This window comes from Caloenas nicobarica, chromosome 6 (assembly GCF_036013445.1).
Source record: "Caloenas nicobarica isolate bCalNic1 chromosome 6, bCalNic1.hap1, whole genome shotgun sequence".
NCBI classification, from domain to species: Eukaryota; Metazoa; Chordata; class Aves; order Columbiformes; family Columbidae; genus Caloenas; species Caloenas nicobarica.
This window is the reverse complement of record NC_088250.1, coordinates 14,636,448-14,653,330: the sequence shown is the minus strand read 5'-3', so window position 1 is coordinate 14,653,330 and position 16,883 is coordinate 14,636,448. Positions and strand designations below refer to the sequence as shown.

Below are 16,883 nucleotides of genomic sequence, written 5' to 3'. Positions count from 1 at the left end.
TACAATTATTCCCATCCTGCTGATGGGAACTGAGGCACTGAGGACTAAGTAATTTAAATAGGAAATCTGTTCAAGAACAGCAGAGTTTTAAAATTATGGTCCAAATACAAAACCTTCTATATTGTAACATTACCGCAGTTTTCTTAACAAAAGCCCTCTACCACTCCCATCTGACCATCGTTAACGTAGTCTCCTTCGAGTTGCACGGAAAGACAAGGAACTGGAAAAAAAAGCAAGCGACTGCCTAACAAACACACAAAGAAGATATTGAAAACTAAAACTTATAAATTGTGAGTCTTTGATGGAAAGAACCGCTCGCTCACCATGCACGCTTGGCTCAGTCTGTATTCCATCCTGAATACGTCTTGCAAGCTCATGGAAGCTCCTTCTCTGAGCTGCCTGAGAGTAATCTTTAAGGAGGTAGGTGACATCTTATTAAGAGTCTGGGGAAGATATTAACGATTATTTTTATTCTCTTCAATTCAGATACATTTGCAAGTCTGTCTGTTTTGCATTTTAGACTTTGTGAAGGACATGACAGCACTCTTCCCCCTGAGCGTGCTTCTGTGATACCTGTTCCTTCTGCCCCCTCCCACCGCGCTGTCATCCTCAATGAACTTACTTGCAGGAACTTCTATCAGCAAGATCTCCGGGCTGTGCGCCATCCCTTGTGAAAAGCCTCAAACTCCTAAGGTCACATAATTTATGAGCAAATTACTACTAGCCAGAGAACCTAATGCAGCTTGAAAGCCATTTCCAAACAGGTTGTTTTGAGAAGTGAAGGCGAGTGTTACAAGCAATTATACTCAATTTTTTAATACCATATAGTCTGAATTGCTCTTGGATGTTACTGATATGGTAGCTGATATTAGTATTGTATAGCATTTAAGTTTTATTTGGTAAAATAGCCAGAATAGCAAGGTAATAATAGCGAGATTAGCCACAGACTTTAAGTAGTTGCTTTAGAATCATCTGCAAAGACTAGACAACAGACTAAGAAGAAAATTGTGGAAGAAAAAATGTATTAAAAGAAATGAAATATAAATGTGTATTTGTCCAGGTTTCTGGTCTGGGATCAACAGATACTGCAGTAATTTAGCCCTGCATTGCTCTGCCGCGAGGAAGGCTGGAGGTCTTACCCTCCTTTTGACTGAGCTATAAATATTATGTGACAGGATCTCATTAAGGCACCCAAACAAATGCTGCGAATCTGGCTCTCATGACTATCCTTCAGTTAACAACATGCCAGCAAACAGAATGGGGAGGTGGGGAGAAAGACAAAAACCCAGTTAAGAAAACAACTGAGTTTTAAAGCTTTCAGGGTTGTGGGGGAAAGCAGCTAAACCTTATTGTTGCTGATCTTTGTTTTCTTGCTCCAAACAAGACTTTTCTTTCCCTTTAAACCCAACTAAAAGCTCTGTAGTACTCAAGTACAATAGATACTTCCCGTTGATTAGGACGTTTTACCAGTAGTGAAAAGTGGCAGATGGTAAGATTTGCCTCTTTACGTTATTTTCATGGCAGACATTAGACTCCTCACCCACAGACTGAAATGGCAGGTCATCAACATTAACATTTTTCCTGGCTCCCAATTACTCTTCATCCCTCTCCAGACACCAGCTAATGCAGCAATGACCCATTTTGCCTAGTTAAGCTGGAAAACACGCGATTGCCAAGTGTATTGGAAAAGCACCGGTTCTGTCAGTCTGTTATTTGCGTGTTGACCACTTGCCTTGAGAGACAAGCTGGTTTTGAAAGAGCTAATGCTGGCTCAAGCTGTCGACATCTCCTCAGTTCAGGTAAAGCTCTCTAATGACGAGCTGCTTTTCAGCAGATAAAGAAACCAGCTATACCTCTAATGATATCATCATGTAGGTCTTGGATGGATAGCGACTCTTAACTGGACTCTTCCTTTCCTGTGATACACTCTTGCTGGCTCTACCTTTGAACGGGACCTTTTCACCTTTGCATTTCACATTCTGTCACTAGATTAAGGATTCTTCGCTCAGGCCAGATTAAATGGTATGCACAGTGCAACCAGATGGTTCCACAGGTGAAATGGTCACAGCAAGTTCTTTCCAGTCAAAGAAAGCATCAAAATGGGGAAGATCTGAAAACCGCACTCAACTAGTCTAGGGCATTAAGCAGCTGCCTTCTCTTGGCATACCAATGAGGCTGAAGGTGGAGGAGGCACTGCCATAAATCAGTCTGAAGAGGAATGAGGAAAGAAAATGGGTAGGTGTAATTGCAGAAAAATGAGTCACCAGTGTATCTAGAAATAAATTCCCTGTACAAGGAGGAGGAGGGGATCAGTGCTAGGGAACAAGCCTGAAAAGGAGAAGTGGGGGGACTAAAATGCAAAGAAGTCTTCACAGACATATTTGACATCTATTCCTGTATCTTTGAGACCGTCTTCATTTCAACATAATGATCCTGAAAGCTACAAGCTGAATTTGCACTAGACCTGAATTCCAAGTAGATACTATCAGAGGGTGACTGAATTAAGTGGCACCAACTCAGTGGAGACCCTTAGAAGAATAACAGCTGAATAGCGGCTGCATCTTTTGTCTCCATGGCCTGTTAAGGCTTCTGACATGAGCTTCTGAGGGTCCCTGAGGGAGGCTTTAACCTAAAAATAAACAAAATAGCTCTCAGAGGTCCGGTGTATCACTTCCCTTGCAATAGGTGAGGATGCCCATCATTTATACTTTGAGATACCAAAGCACTTGTTTATACACAGGGAACAACAGTTCTGGACAAGCTTTGACAAAATAGGTGTATCTAGCCAAAGCATCACAGAAAAGCTGCTTAAGGACAGAAATAGCGCTCTCTTGCTGATCTGCTAAGAGTTTCAGAATGCTGTTTTGCTTGAATTCAACACTACTGAGACACCATCCAGCTTTATTCCTGTAATCTCTCTCGCCCACTTGCTGCAAACCCATTTCAAGTTCCAGGAGCCAGTGTCTGCATCCCAGCCTGACTAGTAGAGCTGGACAAGGTGTCTTGTAATTCTTAGTCTCTGCAGTGTCCTGCACACTACGCTGGAATTCATTCAGTAACAAGGCAGGCTATTAAACCAGGAAGTATCGGTCATCAGAAGGTACGCTGTCCTGCCAAAATAGCTGTAAGAAAGCATCATGTGAAAACTAAGTCATATATCTGATGCTTTTCAGATTTTGACCCCACAAGCTTACTTCATCGAATTAGAAGTGGTACTTCTGCCACACAGATTAAAGCTTTTTGGCTCCTGTAAATCCTGAAAACAAAGTAATGCTATGAAGTTAAAGGCTTAAAAAATATTTTACTATGAGTTCAAGAAGTGTGCTAGTACTCTAGTTCTCTACCTATTTGTAACTGAGTTTAAAATGTTATTTAAATCATAAAGCCATTCTCAAGTAGAATTTTAAAAACTTTACATTATTCTTATTCATGCAAACCACTTAACTATCAGATACGTGAAAGCCTGCCACCCAGGCATGTTCTGAAAGCAAAAAGCAGAAGTACTGTAGATAGGACAGGACAGGATACCTGGGATAGCACAGCTCACAGCATACTTGGATTATAGCAAAACTAGAAGTTCCATTTTATTAACACAAAAAGGTACCTGTAAATCCAAGGTGTACCTCCAAATGAGGGTATTTGCATTAGACTTTCAGTTAGAGATTATTCCATAAACTTACTAATAACGTCGTAATAATACACAGGGAAACAAAGAAATAGGCATACACATTGCTATTACTGAATCCTTTGCAGTCTCTGTATTTATCGTTTGAATGCACTGTTGTTCCTGTACGTGGACATAAAAGCCAAGCCGTGGTTTCACAGAGTGACAGGACGGTTATCACCTGTGGGCAGACTCCTGGTACTCTGATACTCCTGATGAGGAAAACGCCTCGCTTCACACAGGGACCTGTAGTCACGGATCATGTCTGATCCTCTCAGGCTGCCCTGGTTTTGCTCCGTGTTCCCAGCTCTTTGAGCCCTGCTCCTCTGGGCGGAATGACAGCCGCCCGGTGCCGCGGCTGCAGGTGCTGTGCAATGTGCAGCTGCCAGGGCACAAGCTGCTGTTCCTCCTCCAGCTACAACTAAGTTTAATAATAATTCTGCTTCCCTAGTAAATCAAAGCCTCCAGTTTAACTGGCAAACATTTCCTGGAGAAAGCCAGATTTATACCTGAATCCCTTTATAGCTTTTTTTCCTCCCACAAATGCATTTTCCTTCCTCGGTTTTGTGCATCTTTCACAGAAGAAAGGAAGTATCTGCTCCTACAAGCTGACTTAATCCTACTGCTTAGCACAGAATGTGTGCTGTTAGAAACCTGTCCGACTCTTATGAACTTGTTCACACAAATAAGCCTGGCACCTGCCACAAAAGGTGGGGTGCTTCCACCCCCCCAAATTTCTATTTGGGCAGAAGCAACTTGTATTAACATAGTCTCATCTCTTGAACAGACAACAGACAATTGTTCAGGAACTTCTGTCAGCTCCAAGGACAGTCATTCATTTATGAATCAGGAAAGAAAAAAGCTGCTATAAAGTCCTATTAAAGACATGAAAGAAGAAAACTGAAGAAGCAACCAAAGAGCCTTTTTTTGTTGTTCAGGAATTTTAAAAAAAATCAGTTACACAAAATCGTAACTTTGAAGTAGATGACGTAGTTTTAAGTTCTAAATTTAAAATATGAAACAAATGTACCCCTCTAAACAACAAGGAAGAACTACTTTTTTATTTTATTTTTTTAAATCAAGGAGATCTGAGTCATGAGGCTGCAGATGAGGGAAGCAAGCTGAGCAGGTTTGGGTAATTAGAGCAAATGTGGCAGAACAAACTACCTAGTGAATGTATTTCAGTAACAAAGTGTTTCTGGACTCCTTGCATGTTTTGTAGTAGAAACTGTACTTCGAACAAAGCATCCTTTAAAGGCTATATGCTGTTTTAAAGAGTTCCACTAGGTCTGATTATGTTTTGAAGTGCCATAAAATTATGTGAAACGAACTTAGGAAAAGCAATATGCAAATAATTCTTGATTGTTTTCAACCTTCACTGAAACTAATCAATATAATATCCCTAGGGAATAATATTAAGCTTTACAAAATCTACAAATAAAATATGCCTTGTAGCTCAATACTATAAAGAAATAAGAGCCACCAAAAGCGACTGCTATTCACATGCTATCAAAATGTCTCAGCAGATCTTAATATAAATACTTTCCCTGCCATCATAAGAGAGGGAAACAGTGAAGAAGCGAATAATGCAGCCTGCACAGTTTGGAGGAAAACCATGATGGTAGCCTATGCAGAATTCAGGTCTACAAACACATAAAATTATTATTCTGGCACTAGCTCATTGGACTTTCTTGTTCAATGAAACTTGAATATCAGTTGAACGTAATATAAGCAAAACTCTCATCGAGTTTTGCTTCCATAATGCATATGCTAAACTTCTGGCAATGTACTAGGCATACTTGTTGGCACAATGATAATTTTAAAACTTCCTTTCTCAAAAACTGTTTGAGAGTTCCAGTCCCCAAATGTTAAACCTTTAATTAAAAACTAAACCCCAAAATGTATCTGTGTATCTGGGACAGGATGCCTAATGTTAATGATACTACATTATAAAATTATATTCTTTCTGCTCAAACAAAAGTCTGAAGATTATGGATGTTTTATTTTCTTACAAGAGCAGGATTTCTTCTGTAAGCTGTAACTAAAGTACAAACAAAGCTTGTTCTATCCAATTGTAAGTAATATTTAACAGCTCCAGGACAAACTTGTACAATGCACCTGAATACAGACACTTCAAAAGAAAATGAGAAAATACACACATTACTTAGAAATGAAGATAAATTGCTTCTTGCTTTTGAGGCTGAAGTGTGTATTAAGTGTGTAGTATTACTGCACTTTTTTTTTGAGTAGTGACTAAATCCAACACCCAGAAATGCATTAAAGAGATCAAAAAACACTTTGTGATGATAAATTGCTTGCTGTTTACCCAAATGAGATATCTGGAATGGAGGAAGAAGAACAACGTTGTTCTGGCCCTGTTTTATTGCAATCCTTGGCAATAAAATGAGCAGCTGTAAAAGGAACCTTTGTCACCAACAACCCCCAAACATGGGAAGGGGAGAAGGGAAAGGGAGGGGTTTTTTTTACTAGATTACAATTTTACGCGATAGATGATGGTATGCACAGTGTGTGGTTTTACAGAGGAAGATTCTTGTCTGTGTAGAACTACTGACAATCCCACGGGACTGTATGTGAGAACCTGAGGATCTTGGTCCAGTGTCCTACTGGTGTCACGTAGCATTAGTGATGTTAATAGGGTGACTAAAGTCTGCCCCGTGATAAGAAAGTACAGAACCAGAAATAATCTGTGACAAAAATAACATAGAAGACATTACCTCTAGCTGCTTAATGGCAAAAGGAGAACCATCTTGCTTTAATTTTTTAACAATTTCTTCCACAGTATTTGCTGAAAAAATACTAAAAGAAACGAGTTAATAAATGAATGAAATGCTTCAGGCTTCCTCCTCCCTCTGAAGTGATAGCAACAGAATTTAGAAAGTGTAACCAGCTGATCTGGCTTTTCTTAGCAATTGTTGTTTTCAGTAACTCACTTAAGTGACAGGCATCTCCTCTTCCTTTACAAGTCTCCAGCATTTCAATAAATCTCACTCACAAACTCCGACATTTATCCAGAAACTTTAATGACTACCTTCAGTTTTATCTGTATTTTTATAACACATCAAATCTTTAGCTATGGGCTCCATTCTACTGGTTTGGTGCCAGCATCTTTCACCTCTAAACTTAGTTACTGCCATCCTTTTTCAAGAGTTTTAGCTGATTCTTATTGCTCTCATTTATTTCTCCTTCCCTTTCTGATACACAGAATTTCCAATCATAGATATGGTCTTATACCAATGAGTGTAAATGCACTACGTAACATTTTATGTCCAACTGAACGATTACTCTCACAAGTCCCCATCTACTTTCTATAGAAAATTTTCATTTTAATGTGCCAAAGGATAGTTGCTTAATATAATGGTGTATGAATCATGTAAATATGCTCAGTATTTAGTATACTGATGAGTGAAATATTTAATGAGCTTCAGATAAAGCTCCCTAAAGACAAAAAAGTTTAAATTATTAACCTGAATGTAATTTCTGTCACCTTATATGTGGAATATTAGTACTGTTACTGGATTTAACTTCATATTCTCTATCCAAAAGAAAAAAAATAAGAAAGATTGCTGAATACCTGTTAATCTTCTCCATATGTTCACCAAGTACAAACTGCTTTTCTTGATCAACTTTGCTCTATTTAAAAAGCAAATACTTGGTTATTTTAGACTGAAAGCTTATCAGTACTGAAAAAATTAAATTACTCGTGTTACGGAAATATCATATATTAACATTTACTATTCATAAGACATTGACACTTTTAATGAATTACTATTTTGCGGTGTGTATAAATGAACATGTCCCTTTATCCTGTGAACGTTAAAGATGTCACCTCATAATGCAGTGCTTGCTCTGAGCTACTACTGATGCATATTTGAGTGGGCGCTTATGTTGTACACAAGCAATCATTATTATTCTATCAATACATTTCTATAATATACACTAAGAAAGCCAGTGTAGATAAATCTACTCAAAAACCTGAGGATGTTTTAAAAAAAAAAAAACCAGCAGTTTTATTTCCTCAAAAAATATAAAGCCATGTATGTATGTATTTTTTTAAAAAGCTATCAAAAAAAGAGGCATTTTTCTTCTTTATCTTTTCTCTGTCATTTTACAAAGTTTTATTTAGACAGCTAAAGAGCACAGAAGATCTGTTGTCCTTATGTGGAAAGGCTGTCAAATGTTTCCTATCTTCTGGCATTTGGGGGTTTAGGACATAAGCAGATGTTTCAGTAAGAGCAGCTGAGGCTGAGAAAGGTTCCCTGTCATTTCAGCTCTGGTAACTAAAAATACACAGTTTCCTTTTCCACCCAGTGTCACCTTGTAAAGCACTACACTGCAACATATCATCACTACTTCATAGCTTTCCAGTTTGTCAAAATAATCAGTACTACTATGTAAATTAGCTCATCCCATTTATTTTTCTGATTAATCTCTATATATTAACTTAGTCATTCCAAACCAGAAATAACAAGAGTAGACACTGCTCATTTTAAAGCCAAACAACTGGGGAGTAATAGATTGACTGAATACATTGAATCCTGACTTGACTCCAGAAGTTTCCTTTCTTTTGAAATAAGATTACAGTGCACATCAAAACAGCTAAAATAATCACTGAATAAAGCAATTGTAAAGCCCAAATGTATTGTTTTCATGCCCGTTTTTACATGGGGCTAATACAAATACTGATTATGTATTCTCAGCAGAGTTACATTCACGTCCGAAATCACAACAGAGAGCTATGGGTTTGTCTGCTGGGAAAGCAGCAGCTTTCTCCCACTTAAAATACTGCCGTAAGACCTCAGGTGCTTTCCCTACAATGTATGTGCTAGTACTTATCCTATGGATAACTGCTGTGCTTATTCCGTCTTTCAATTATCTCAAGGTTACAAACATATAAAATATTTCAGAAATTAAAGGAACAACTCGAGCCTTTAAATTCAGGTTTCAAATTGGAACTGCAGATGATCTGCATCAAAATAATGCTAAAATTTACATCAAATGCATCAAGCATTTAAATTTTAATTTTGACCACTATAGAATGAGCGCTACAAATTAGAATTTTATAGAGTGCAAAGAGTTTGGACATCCATTAGTTTTTAACCATAAAACAAATGATCAATAGCATGGATAAAAAAAGCATTTGTATTTACATATGTTTAACAGTTCTGCTTGATTTCAGCAACTGATCAGATTACCTTCACATGGTAAGAGTTCAGTAAGTCTGCAATATTTTCTGTTGAAGGAGATTTCAGTGCTATCAGGTCCTTCTCTAAGGCAGGTAGCTATTAAAAATAAGATTTAATTAAAAATAAGTAAAACAAAATGTACTTCTTGGATTATTACTGCTCTGGTAATAGTACTAGATAGTATATATGTATATAAACACCACCCCACAACTTTTGGACAGATCTTAAAGACGTACTAAGTAAACAACACAAGGAACCAGAGTTCACTTTCCAGTGTTGAACCATCTGGATTTAATTATGTCTGCAGTGATGAGTAACAGACTGATAAAGAACACATTAATGGGGTGTTAACTCTATTTAAAAAAAACCTGTTCACAGTGCATGGCCAGTTTATTAATGTAATTGCGCCTCTGCATGCTGATAAAAGCATATTGGTGTGCTACACAACTCAAACTTGTCGTTACGGTGCAGGCTGTGCCCTTGCTAGCCCTGGTTAGCACTTACCTTTTCACAGTCTACAAAATGCGTGGCGATGCCAGCTTTTAGTACATCTCTTCCTTTCAGCCGAAATCCTGTTAGTGCCAGGAAATAGCCCATCTTTCCTGAAAGTCTTGGCAAGAAATATCCCCCACCTACGTCAGGAAAAAGGCCTGTAATAAACAAAACAAAAACCAAAACATGAAGGGAAAAGAACTTGTCCTAATCATGCATGTAACTTAGCAGCTATTTTTTTCTTGTCTGGCCTTTATCTCCCTGATGTAGGCACAGCTCTCTCGCCCAAGTCTCTACTTGACTTAGTTTGACATTTCTCTTTCATCAAAACCCTTCCTAAAAGCAAACTCTGGAACCCTTTCCAAACTGCCTCCTTTCCAGTGGCACATAATTTACAAATATCTACCAGACAACAGTGTTCATTCTATTTGCCAGCAACTTGACACATTTTTAGAAGCCTGAAGAATCAAGTGTGCTCTCAGAAAAAACAGAGGTGACACAAAGAACTGTGAAATAATCTGTGCCATCTCAAACTGGTTGCTGCTTTTTCTCTGAAATTTGTTATTTATTGCCTCCTGCACATCAAAGTCTAAACAAATGTTGAGGCTGAGAAATTCTTAACAGATCAACAATATTACCAGGGTCTTCCTCAAGGTGGAGGCACGACATGCTGACCTAATACCCGTCTCTTTGACATGACTAGGACTAACCTGCAATTTAAAATATTATATAACTTTCCCATTCAGTGACTGTCTTACATATATATTTTTTTAAATCTATAGAGTAGGGTAATTTTAAAAAATTCAAAGCTGTGAATAAAATTTAAAAGATGTTTAAAAGTAGTAAATTAAAAACATAACTACTTTTATCAAACTTTAAATATTTAAAATAACTTTGTCAATATCTACCTTATTCCGTTATATATATTAATCACCTAAAAAATAAATTCAAACACTTTTTGTAACTTTTAACATACTTAAGAAAACTTAAGCTAGCTGTATCAAGCTCAGAAATCTAAATGGAAAGCAGTGTCCTGCTACTACTTTGAAATAATCACCCATGGTGCATTCATGAAACTGAAAGTCCTTTGAAGAAATTAAAGGTGTGATTTTTTTTTTCACTTTGAGAGAACGAAACATGAAAATAAATTAAAAAAAGATACAAATGAGCAATAAGAAACTCAGAAAACACTTCCAAAAGCAGAGATAGTAGCTGGAAAGATTAAGATGTACATAGGGAGTTTAAATGGGGTTCTGACAGAAGGTGATAATTTTTAACTCACAAGTAGTTGCTTTCAGTCACAAAAGAGTCAATGTATGTATTATAAAAAGACTTTATTGCAAGTATTTTAAGATGTGGGAAATTAGTGGTGCCTGAACATCCCTTCCCCTTGGATGGAATCAAGGGGAGGTTTTTTTCAGACAGCTTCTCTTCAGTGTTTTTCTCTTCTCGATAATCTTTAAAGTTCAACACTGCCTTATGTTCTCACCCATCTCAGCTTCTCCTCTGGTTTCCTCTTGGTCCTCTCTTAGTTCTGCAGCCTCTAATACATCACAAAGTTATTTTTAGTAGCCACTTCCTACCAATTATTAGTATTCTATTCCCATTCCCAGTGACGTGCATGTTGCCATTCACTGATTTATTCCTGAGACATACAGCTCTTCTCCCAAATCACTGATTGTCTCATTGGCACCCTTTAAAAGCCCTGAGCTGTATTAACCTCAGTTCATCACTGATCTTTTTTTCATCTGCACTCACTTTCTGAATAGTCTACTCTGCAAACCTTCTCAGTTTGAGCCATCGTATCTATAATGTTGATGCCAAGATTGTAATTTAGTTCTATGCTGCTATTCATCTCTCTCCCCCTGGATATCCCATTACTGCAAAAAAAATCCTTCATTTCAAAATGAAACTTTCTTACAAATGCCCTCCAAAGCAAAAAGGCAATTACATTTTTCTCCCCATCCCCCAGGACTGCAGCAGCAACAACCTTTCTCTCTTTGCTGTAACTAAAATACCGACGCTGAAGTACCATCCTCTCCACACTCCACTGAGTTCCCAGAGGAAAAGCCATTTACCTGTTGGGATCTACAGGGCCCTTCCACGTGGCCATACACAGGGAAATTAGTTCTAAGTAAACTGGGAAGTTGGTTAGACTAAGTTGCTTTAGAGGTGAATAAAACTAAACTGAATTAAGGTTTCTTTAATTTATTAGGGAATTTACACACAGGATTAGTGAAGGTGTAAGTAATCCACTTTAAACTAACTTGGTTGCATAAGCGTAGTCCACTATAGCTTCTACTGTATCCTTTCCAAGGTCCCTGTTGTCTTTTCTTCTAATTTTACTCCTCTTTTCCCTGTTCTACATATTTCTCTTAATTCTCTCAATAATGCTTCCCGTATGTTTCTGCTTGCTACTGGATTTCTCTTACCATATTCCATAACACTTGATTTTTTTTTTCCTTTTCATAGTGTTTACCAATTATTTCTCATATTCCTACTTAAATAAAAGAAGAACTGACTGTCTGCTGGGCTGAGCAGGCTAAAACCTGTGCCTGTAATGCTGCCTTGCAGTCTGCGCTCTAAGACAGATGCAACGTGCTTCACTGTAATAACTATAGTGAAACTCCCCGCAGTTGCCAAACATAAGGTAAAGGTGCTGCTGCTACATTCCTACCTTAACTTGCAGAGGTGGTTAGAGATTTATTAGTAAATGACTTACAGAAAGCTAAAAACTTGGAGGGATATACAAGGAAGTGTCCACTGTTTTCAGAACATCACCTTAGAGCCCACTTCTTACAATGTACTTTCACCTTTTGTTCTACCTGAACTATTTTCCAGTGCTTTATCTTATCTTATGTCTATCAGGTTCAAACTCCTATAATCTGGAACTGCCCTTTATTTCTATTTGCAAAGTGGCGTATCTATCTATATCCTTTTATTTATGGTGGTGTATGAATGCAGAATAATTGTGTGAAAATGTAGCAGCTGAATGAAGGCTTTGTTTTCATTTCACAGAAAAGGTGTAATGCCTACTGGAATAACTGAACATATGAAAAAAATAAATTAATAAACATCTAGAGAGCTAGACATTTTAAACATACACCACAGATCGAAACAACTAAGCCCTTAAATCCAAACAGATTTCAGTGGTTTTACATCTAATTGATCCTAAAAGGGTTTTCATTACTTTATTTCCTAAGCAACTGCTAAGCTTTTCCTTTCCATGTCTTCACAGTCTATTTTTGTTTAAGTCAGTCCTTGTCAACACAAGAAATGTATGTAAAGTACATAATCTTTATTAATCTAAAACTACCTTTGAAGAAGCAAGCAAAGAAGATAACTTTAGTGTTAGAGTAATTTCATATGCCAAAGAACCTCCCTGTTAAAAAAAAAGTTTCCTTCAAATGGTTTTCTTGTACACAACTGATGATGAACTTCAGGAGTTTAGCAAATTCATGTTGGTTTAGTGCTTAAGCTATTTAATTTACCATTTTCCTTCAGCAGGAAAAAAGTATTTGGAGAGCCACAATAGTTTTTGTTTTTCTCATCCCAAACTTATTTGTTGGTAGTTTTTTACCTTATTTCTTTGTTTTAGTATTATGTAATTGTTCGGAAATTCTTTGAAGAAAATAATGGTCACTAGTCCTTACAACTAATTCTTCAAAGTGAAACTGAGATTGAACCTAATGGCTCCGTGTCTGGTGCCATTTAAACTATTTAACCATCAGATAAGATTCTCATTTCTGCATAAATATGTTCAACAGGGCCACATATTACAGACCAGCCTCATTCTCCTGCATGAGGACACAAAGATCAGAACAAACGCAATCATCCTTCAGCTGCCTTGCCTTGGAAGGATGTAGAAACTAGAAATTTTGCAAGAGAGAAATGTAGGATAGGCTATAGGTTTTAAGCGCTCTTCATAAACGTTGTTGATAAGCAGGGAGAAGGGACTGGAACACTGATGAAAGCATTAATGCAGTATATATGCCAGATCGTAACAGGCTCAATGGGGATACCCTGTTGGTGCCAGGACTGGCTTAAAGGGAAGCACAAATGATTTCACAGGAGGGTTCACTTTAATCTGACTGACTTCTCTTGAGCCATACCACGATCTTCATAGAGCTCTGAGACACAATATTTTGTAGTTATATTGTAGTTATATATTGTGTTACGTCGAAGACGTAACAAGGTGGATTGACGATGGCAGAGCAGTGGATGTGGTCTACCTTGACTTCAGCAAAGCATTTGACACCGTCTCCTGCAGCATCCTCACGGCAAAACTGAGGAAGTGTGGACTGGATGATCGGGTAGTGAGGTGGACTGCAAACTGGCTGAAGGAGAGAAGCCAGAGTCTCGTGGTCAATGGGGCAGAGTCTGGTTGGAGGCCTGTATCTAGTGGAGTGCCTCAAGGGTCAGTTCTGGGACCAATACTGTTCAATATATTCATCAATGACTTGGATGAGGGAATTGAGTGTACTATCAGCAAGTTTGCTGATGACACCAAACTGGGAGGAGTGGCTGACACGCCAGAGGGCTGTGCTGCCATCCAGCGAGATCTGGACAGGCTAGAGAGTTGGGCGGGGAAAAATTTAATGAAATATAACAAGGGAAAATGTAGAGTCTTGCATCTGGGCAGGAACAACCCCAGGTTCCAGTACAGGTTGGGGAATGACCTATTAGAGAGCAGTGTAGGGGAAAGGGACCTGGGGGTCCTGGTGGACAGCAGGATGACCATGAGCCAGCACTGTGCCCTTGTGGCCAAGAAGGCCAATGGCATCCTGGGGTGTATTAGAAGGGGGGTGGTTAGTAGGTCGAGAGAGGTTCTCCTTCCCCTCTACTCTGCCCTGGTGAGACCTCATCTGGAATATTGTGTCCAGTTCTGGGCCCCTCAGTTCAAGAAGGACAGGGAACTGCTGGAGAGAGTCCAGCGCAGGGCCACAAAGATGATTAAGGGAGTGGAGCATCTCCCTTATGAGGAAAGGCTGAGGGAGCTGGGTCTCTTTAGCTTGGAGAAGAGGAGACTGAAGGGTGACCTCATCAATGTTTATAAATATATAAAGGGTGGGTGTCATGAGGATGGAGCCAGGCTCTTCTCGGTGACAACCAACAGTAAGACAAGCGGTAATGGGTTCAAGCTGGAACACAAGAGGTTCCACTTAAATGTGAGAAGAAACTTCTTCTCAGTGAGGGTGACGGAACACTGGAACAGGCTGCCCAGGGGGGTTGTGGATTCTCCTTCTCTGGAGACATTCAAAACCCGCCTGGACGCCTTCCTGTGTAACCTCACCTAGGTGTTCCTGCCCTGGCAGGGGGATTGGACTAGATGATCTTTCGAGGTCACTTCCAATCCCTAACATTCTGTGATTCTGTGATTCTGTGATTCCGTGATTTTGTACATCTTAGAGCTGACAAAGAAGCTGGAGGATCAAACATTAGGAAACACCAGATACATGTTGCTATTTAAAAAAAAAAAAAAAAGACAACACTGTGATCTCACCTGCACCCAATCTGTATGCAACTGTAATGGGTCTATGTTAATAATCTACAAGAAAAGCTGCAATTTCAACATCTGTCTCATTAATATTGCAGATCAGCTTGTGGTACAGCTAGTTTGACTTATACTGCCCTCCAAATGTAAAGCTGGGTGACATCATTGCACTGGGAGCTTCACACTTTACCTGCCTACATCTGTAGCAAAGACCTAGTTCCTCAGATCCACTTCTGTTTTTAAAGAATTGTATCCTGCTGGTCTTTGTGTCAGTCTAGACAGTAAACTCAGGTTAAGAACCTCAATGTTCAACCTCCCAGAATACAGAGAAGTTTCTATTAATTTAATAGAAAATATGGTCGTCTCTGATTCCTTTTTAAAATTCTTTCATTACTGCCACTGCTTTCAGTCAAAGACCTTTTATCCCAATTACACAAACAGTGAAACTATAAACACGTTAACATGTGATAATCTGTTTAAAATACTTACCTATTGCTGTTTCTGGCATTGCGAAAATTGTCTTCTCTGTAGCAACTCGGAAATGTCCATGGACTGAAACGCCAACTCCCTATGCATGGAGCACAAACAAAAGACACAATTATAAAATTACCGGTAAAAATAATCATAACCATAATCCTATGTAATGCACCTCTTGCTTTGCTCTACAATGAAATAACATTAGATTTACCATGCACATCTCAACAAAATATTAAAAGGCCTTTTACGGTTCAAACACTAATAAAGCATCATATTACCTTTATGATTTGGCTGAAATAGCATTCTGTGCTTTAAAAGACTGATGACTCATGCAGAGATTAACTTCAAACACCCATGAGAGACAGCAACAACATAAACGAGTGACCCATTTTCCCCATTAGAATATTACGGAAATTGACATCCTTTTGCTAACGTTACCCCATCTATAATTTTTGCACTTACTCCAAACCACCACCAAAAAAAAGCCCACCAATACTTTCAGAATATACACGACTTGCACGAAGTTGTAATTCTAATACTTAAAAAAAAATTTAACTGTTCTTATAATATTATAATTACCTACTATATCAATACAGAAGTATTTTAAGCAGGAAAAGCTTTCAGTTCAGTGTTATTGATTAAAATTCAAAGTATGTGGTCAGAAACTTGCTTTTTTAACCTGAGGACTTTCATTCTCCAAGTCAGAAGTAGAATTCACATTTCTAGGTATCTAGTATTCTCTAGCACTCCCTCCTGATTTGACACTTCCCTCAGGAGCAGAAGAGCTCCTGGTATTGGCCATCACATCTTTTCAGATTTAGGCAGTAAGCAGCAGCAAGGCCAAATGAAAAAGATATTTTCAGTTCACACAAAATAATTTAATTTAGATACAGCTCAAGAGGCAAACTGACAAATTTAAAGAAAAATGGTTATCTGACAAAGTTACTATTATTTAGCGGTAATATTCAAAGCAATCCAAGAATATTTGGATTACTGGACACAACCACAACATATGGGTAAAGAAGTCCCACTTCCCAAAGCTTATCTACATGATACATGTCAATTAAGAATGTGTGTTAGATCCTACTTGAGACAAAACCCTCTACCAAGAAGTTTCTTCATACAAGTATTTTCTCTCTTTTCCTTTCCACTGTTCCAGTTTATTTCCTTTCCTTGCTGTTAAATTTCCCTTTGCTTAGTCCTTCTATCCACCCAATTTTTCTACTAAACTAAGATACCTTAAAGAACATTGGCCAAAAGAAGTCAGTGTCTAATGAAGATATAATAGATTTTTAAGTAACATTTCTAATTGTTTAGATACTAGAAAAAATGGCACTTTATCCAAGTAAGGCTACTGGTATCCACAAAAGCGTTCACAGTAATTCATACTTTGCATCAACAATAGTGGGATTAATCGGGTGATACGGGCTTGGACCAGCGTTATATATTTGATGGGATTTTAAGGAGAGAGTAGAACATAGCAGAGCATCTTGTCATTTTGCTTATCTACAGAGATCTTTGGGTGGGGTTTTTAATTTTAAAAAGTTATCTC

The 16,883-nt window shown here is 38.2% G+C and overlaps 1 protein-coding gene across 2 annotated transcripts in view; it reads right to left on the bottom strand.

The window, feature by feature from the left end:
* The window catches only part of HIBCH (3-hydroxyisobutyryl-CoA hydrolase), a 40,222-nt gene that overhangs the window by 7,527 nt on the left and 15,812 nt on the right, over positions 1 to 16,883 (bottom strand). For both annotated transcript variants that reach the window (XM_065638275.1, XM_065638276.1), the window contains exons 7-12: positions 15,344 to 15,422; positions 9,373 to 9,518; positions 8,878 to 8,964; positions 7,257 to 7,315; positions 6,400 to 6,481; positions 324 to 443 (exon numbers count right to left, since the gene is read on the bottom strand). In XM_065638275.1, the coding sequence (XP_065494347.1) occupies positions 324 to 443; positions 6,400 to 6,481; positions 7,257 to 7,315; positions 8,878 to 8,964; positions 9,373 to 9,518; positions 15,344 to 15,422 (573 nt within the window). The remainder of the gene's footprint in view (positions 1 to 323; positions 444 to 6,399; positions 6,482 to 7,256; positions 7,316 to 8,877; positions 8,965 to 9,372; positions 9,519 to 15,343; positions 15,423 to 16,883) is intronic.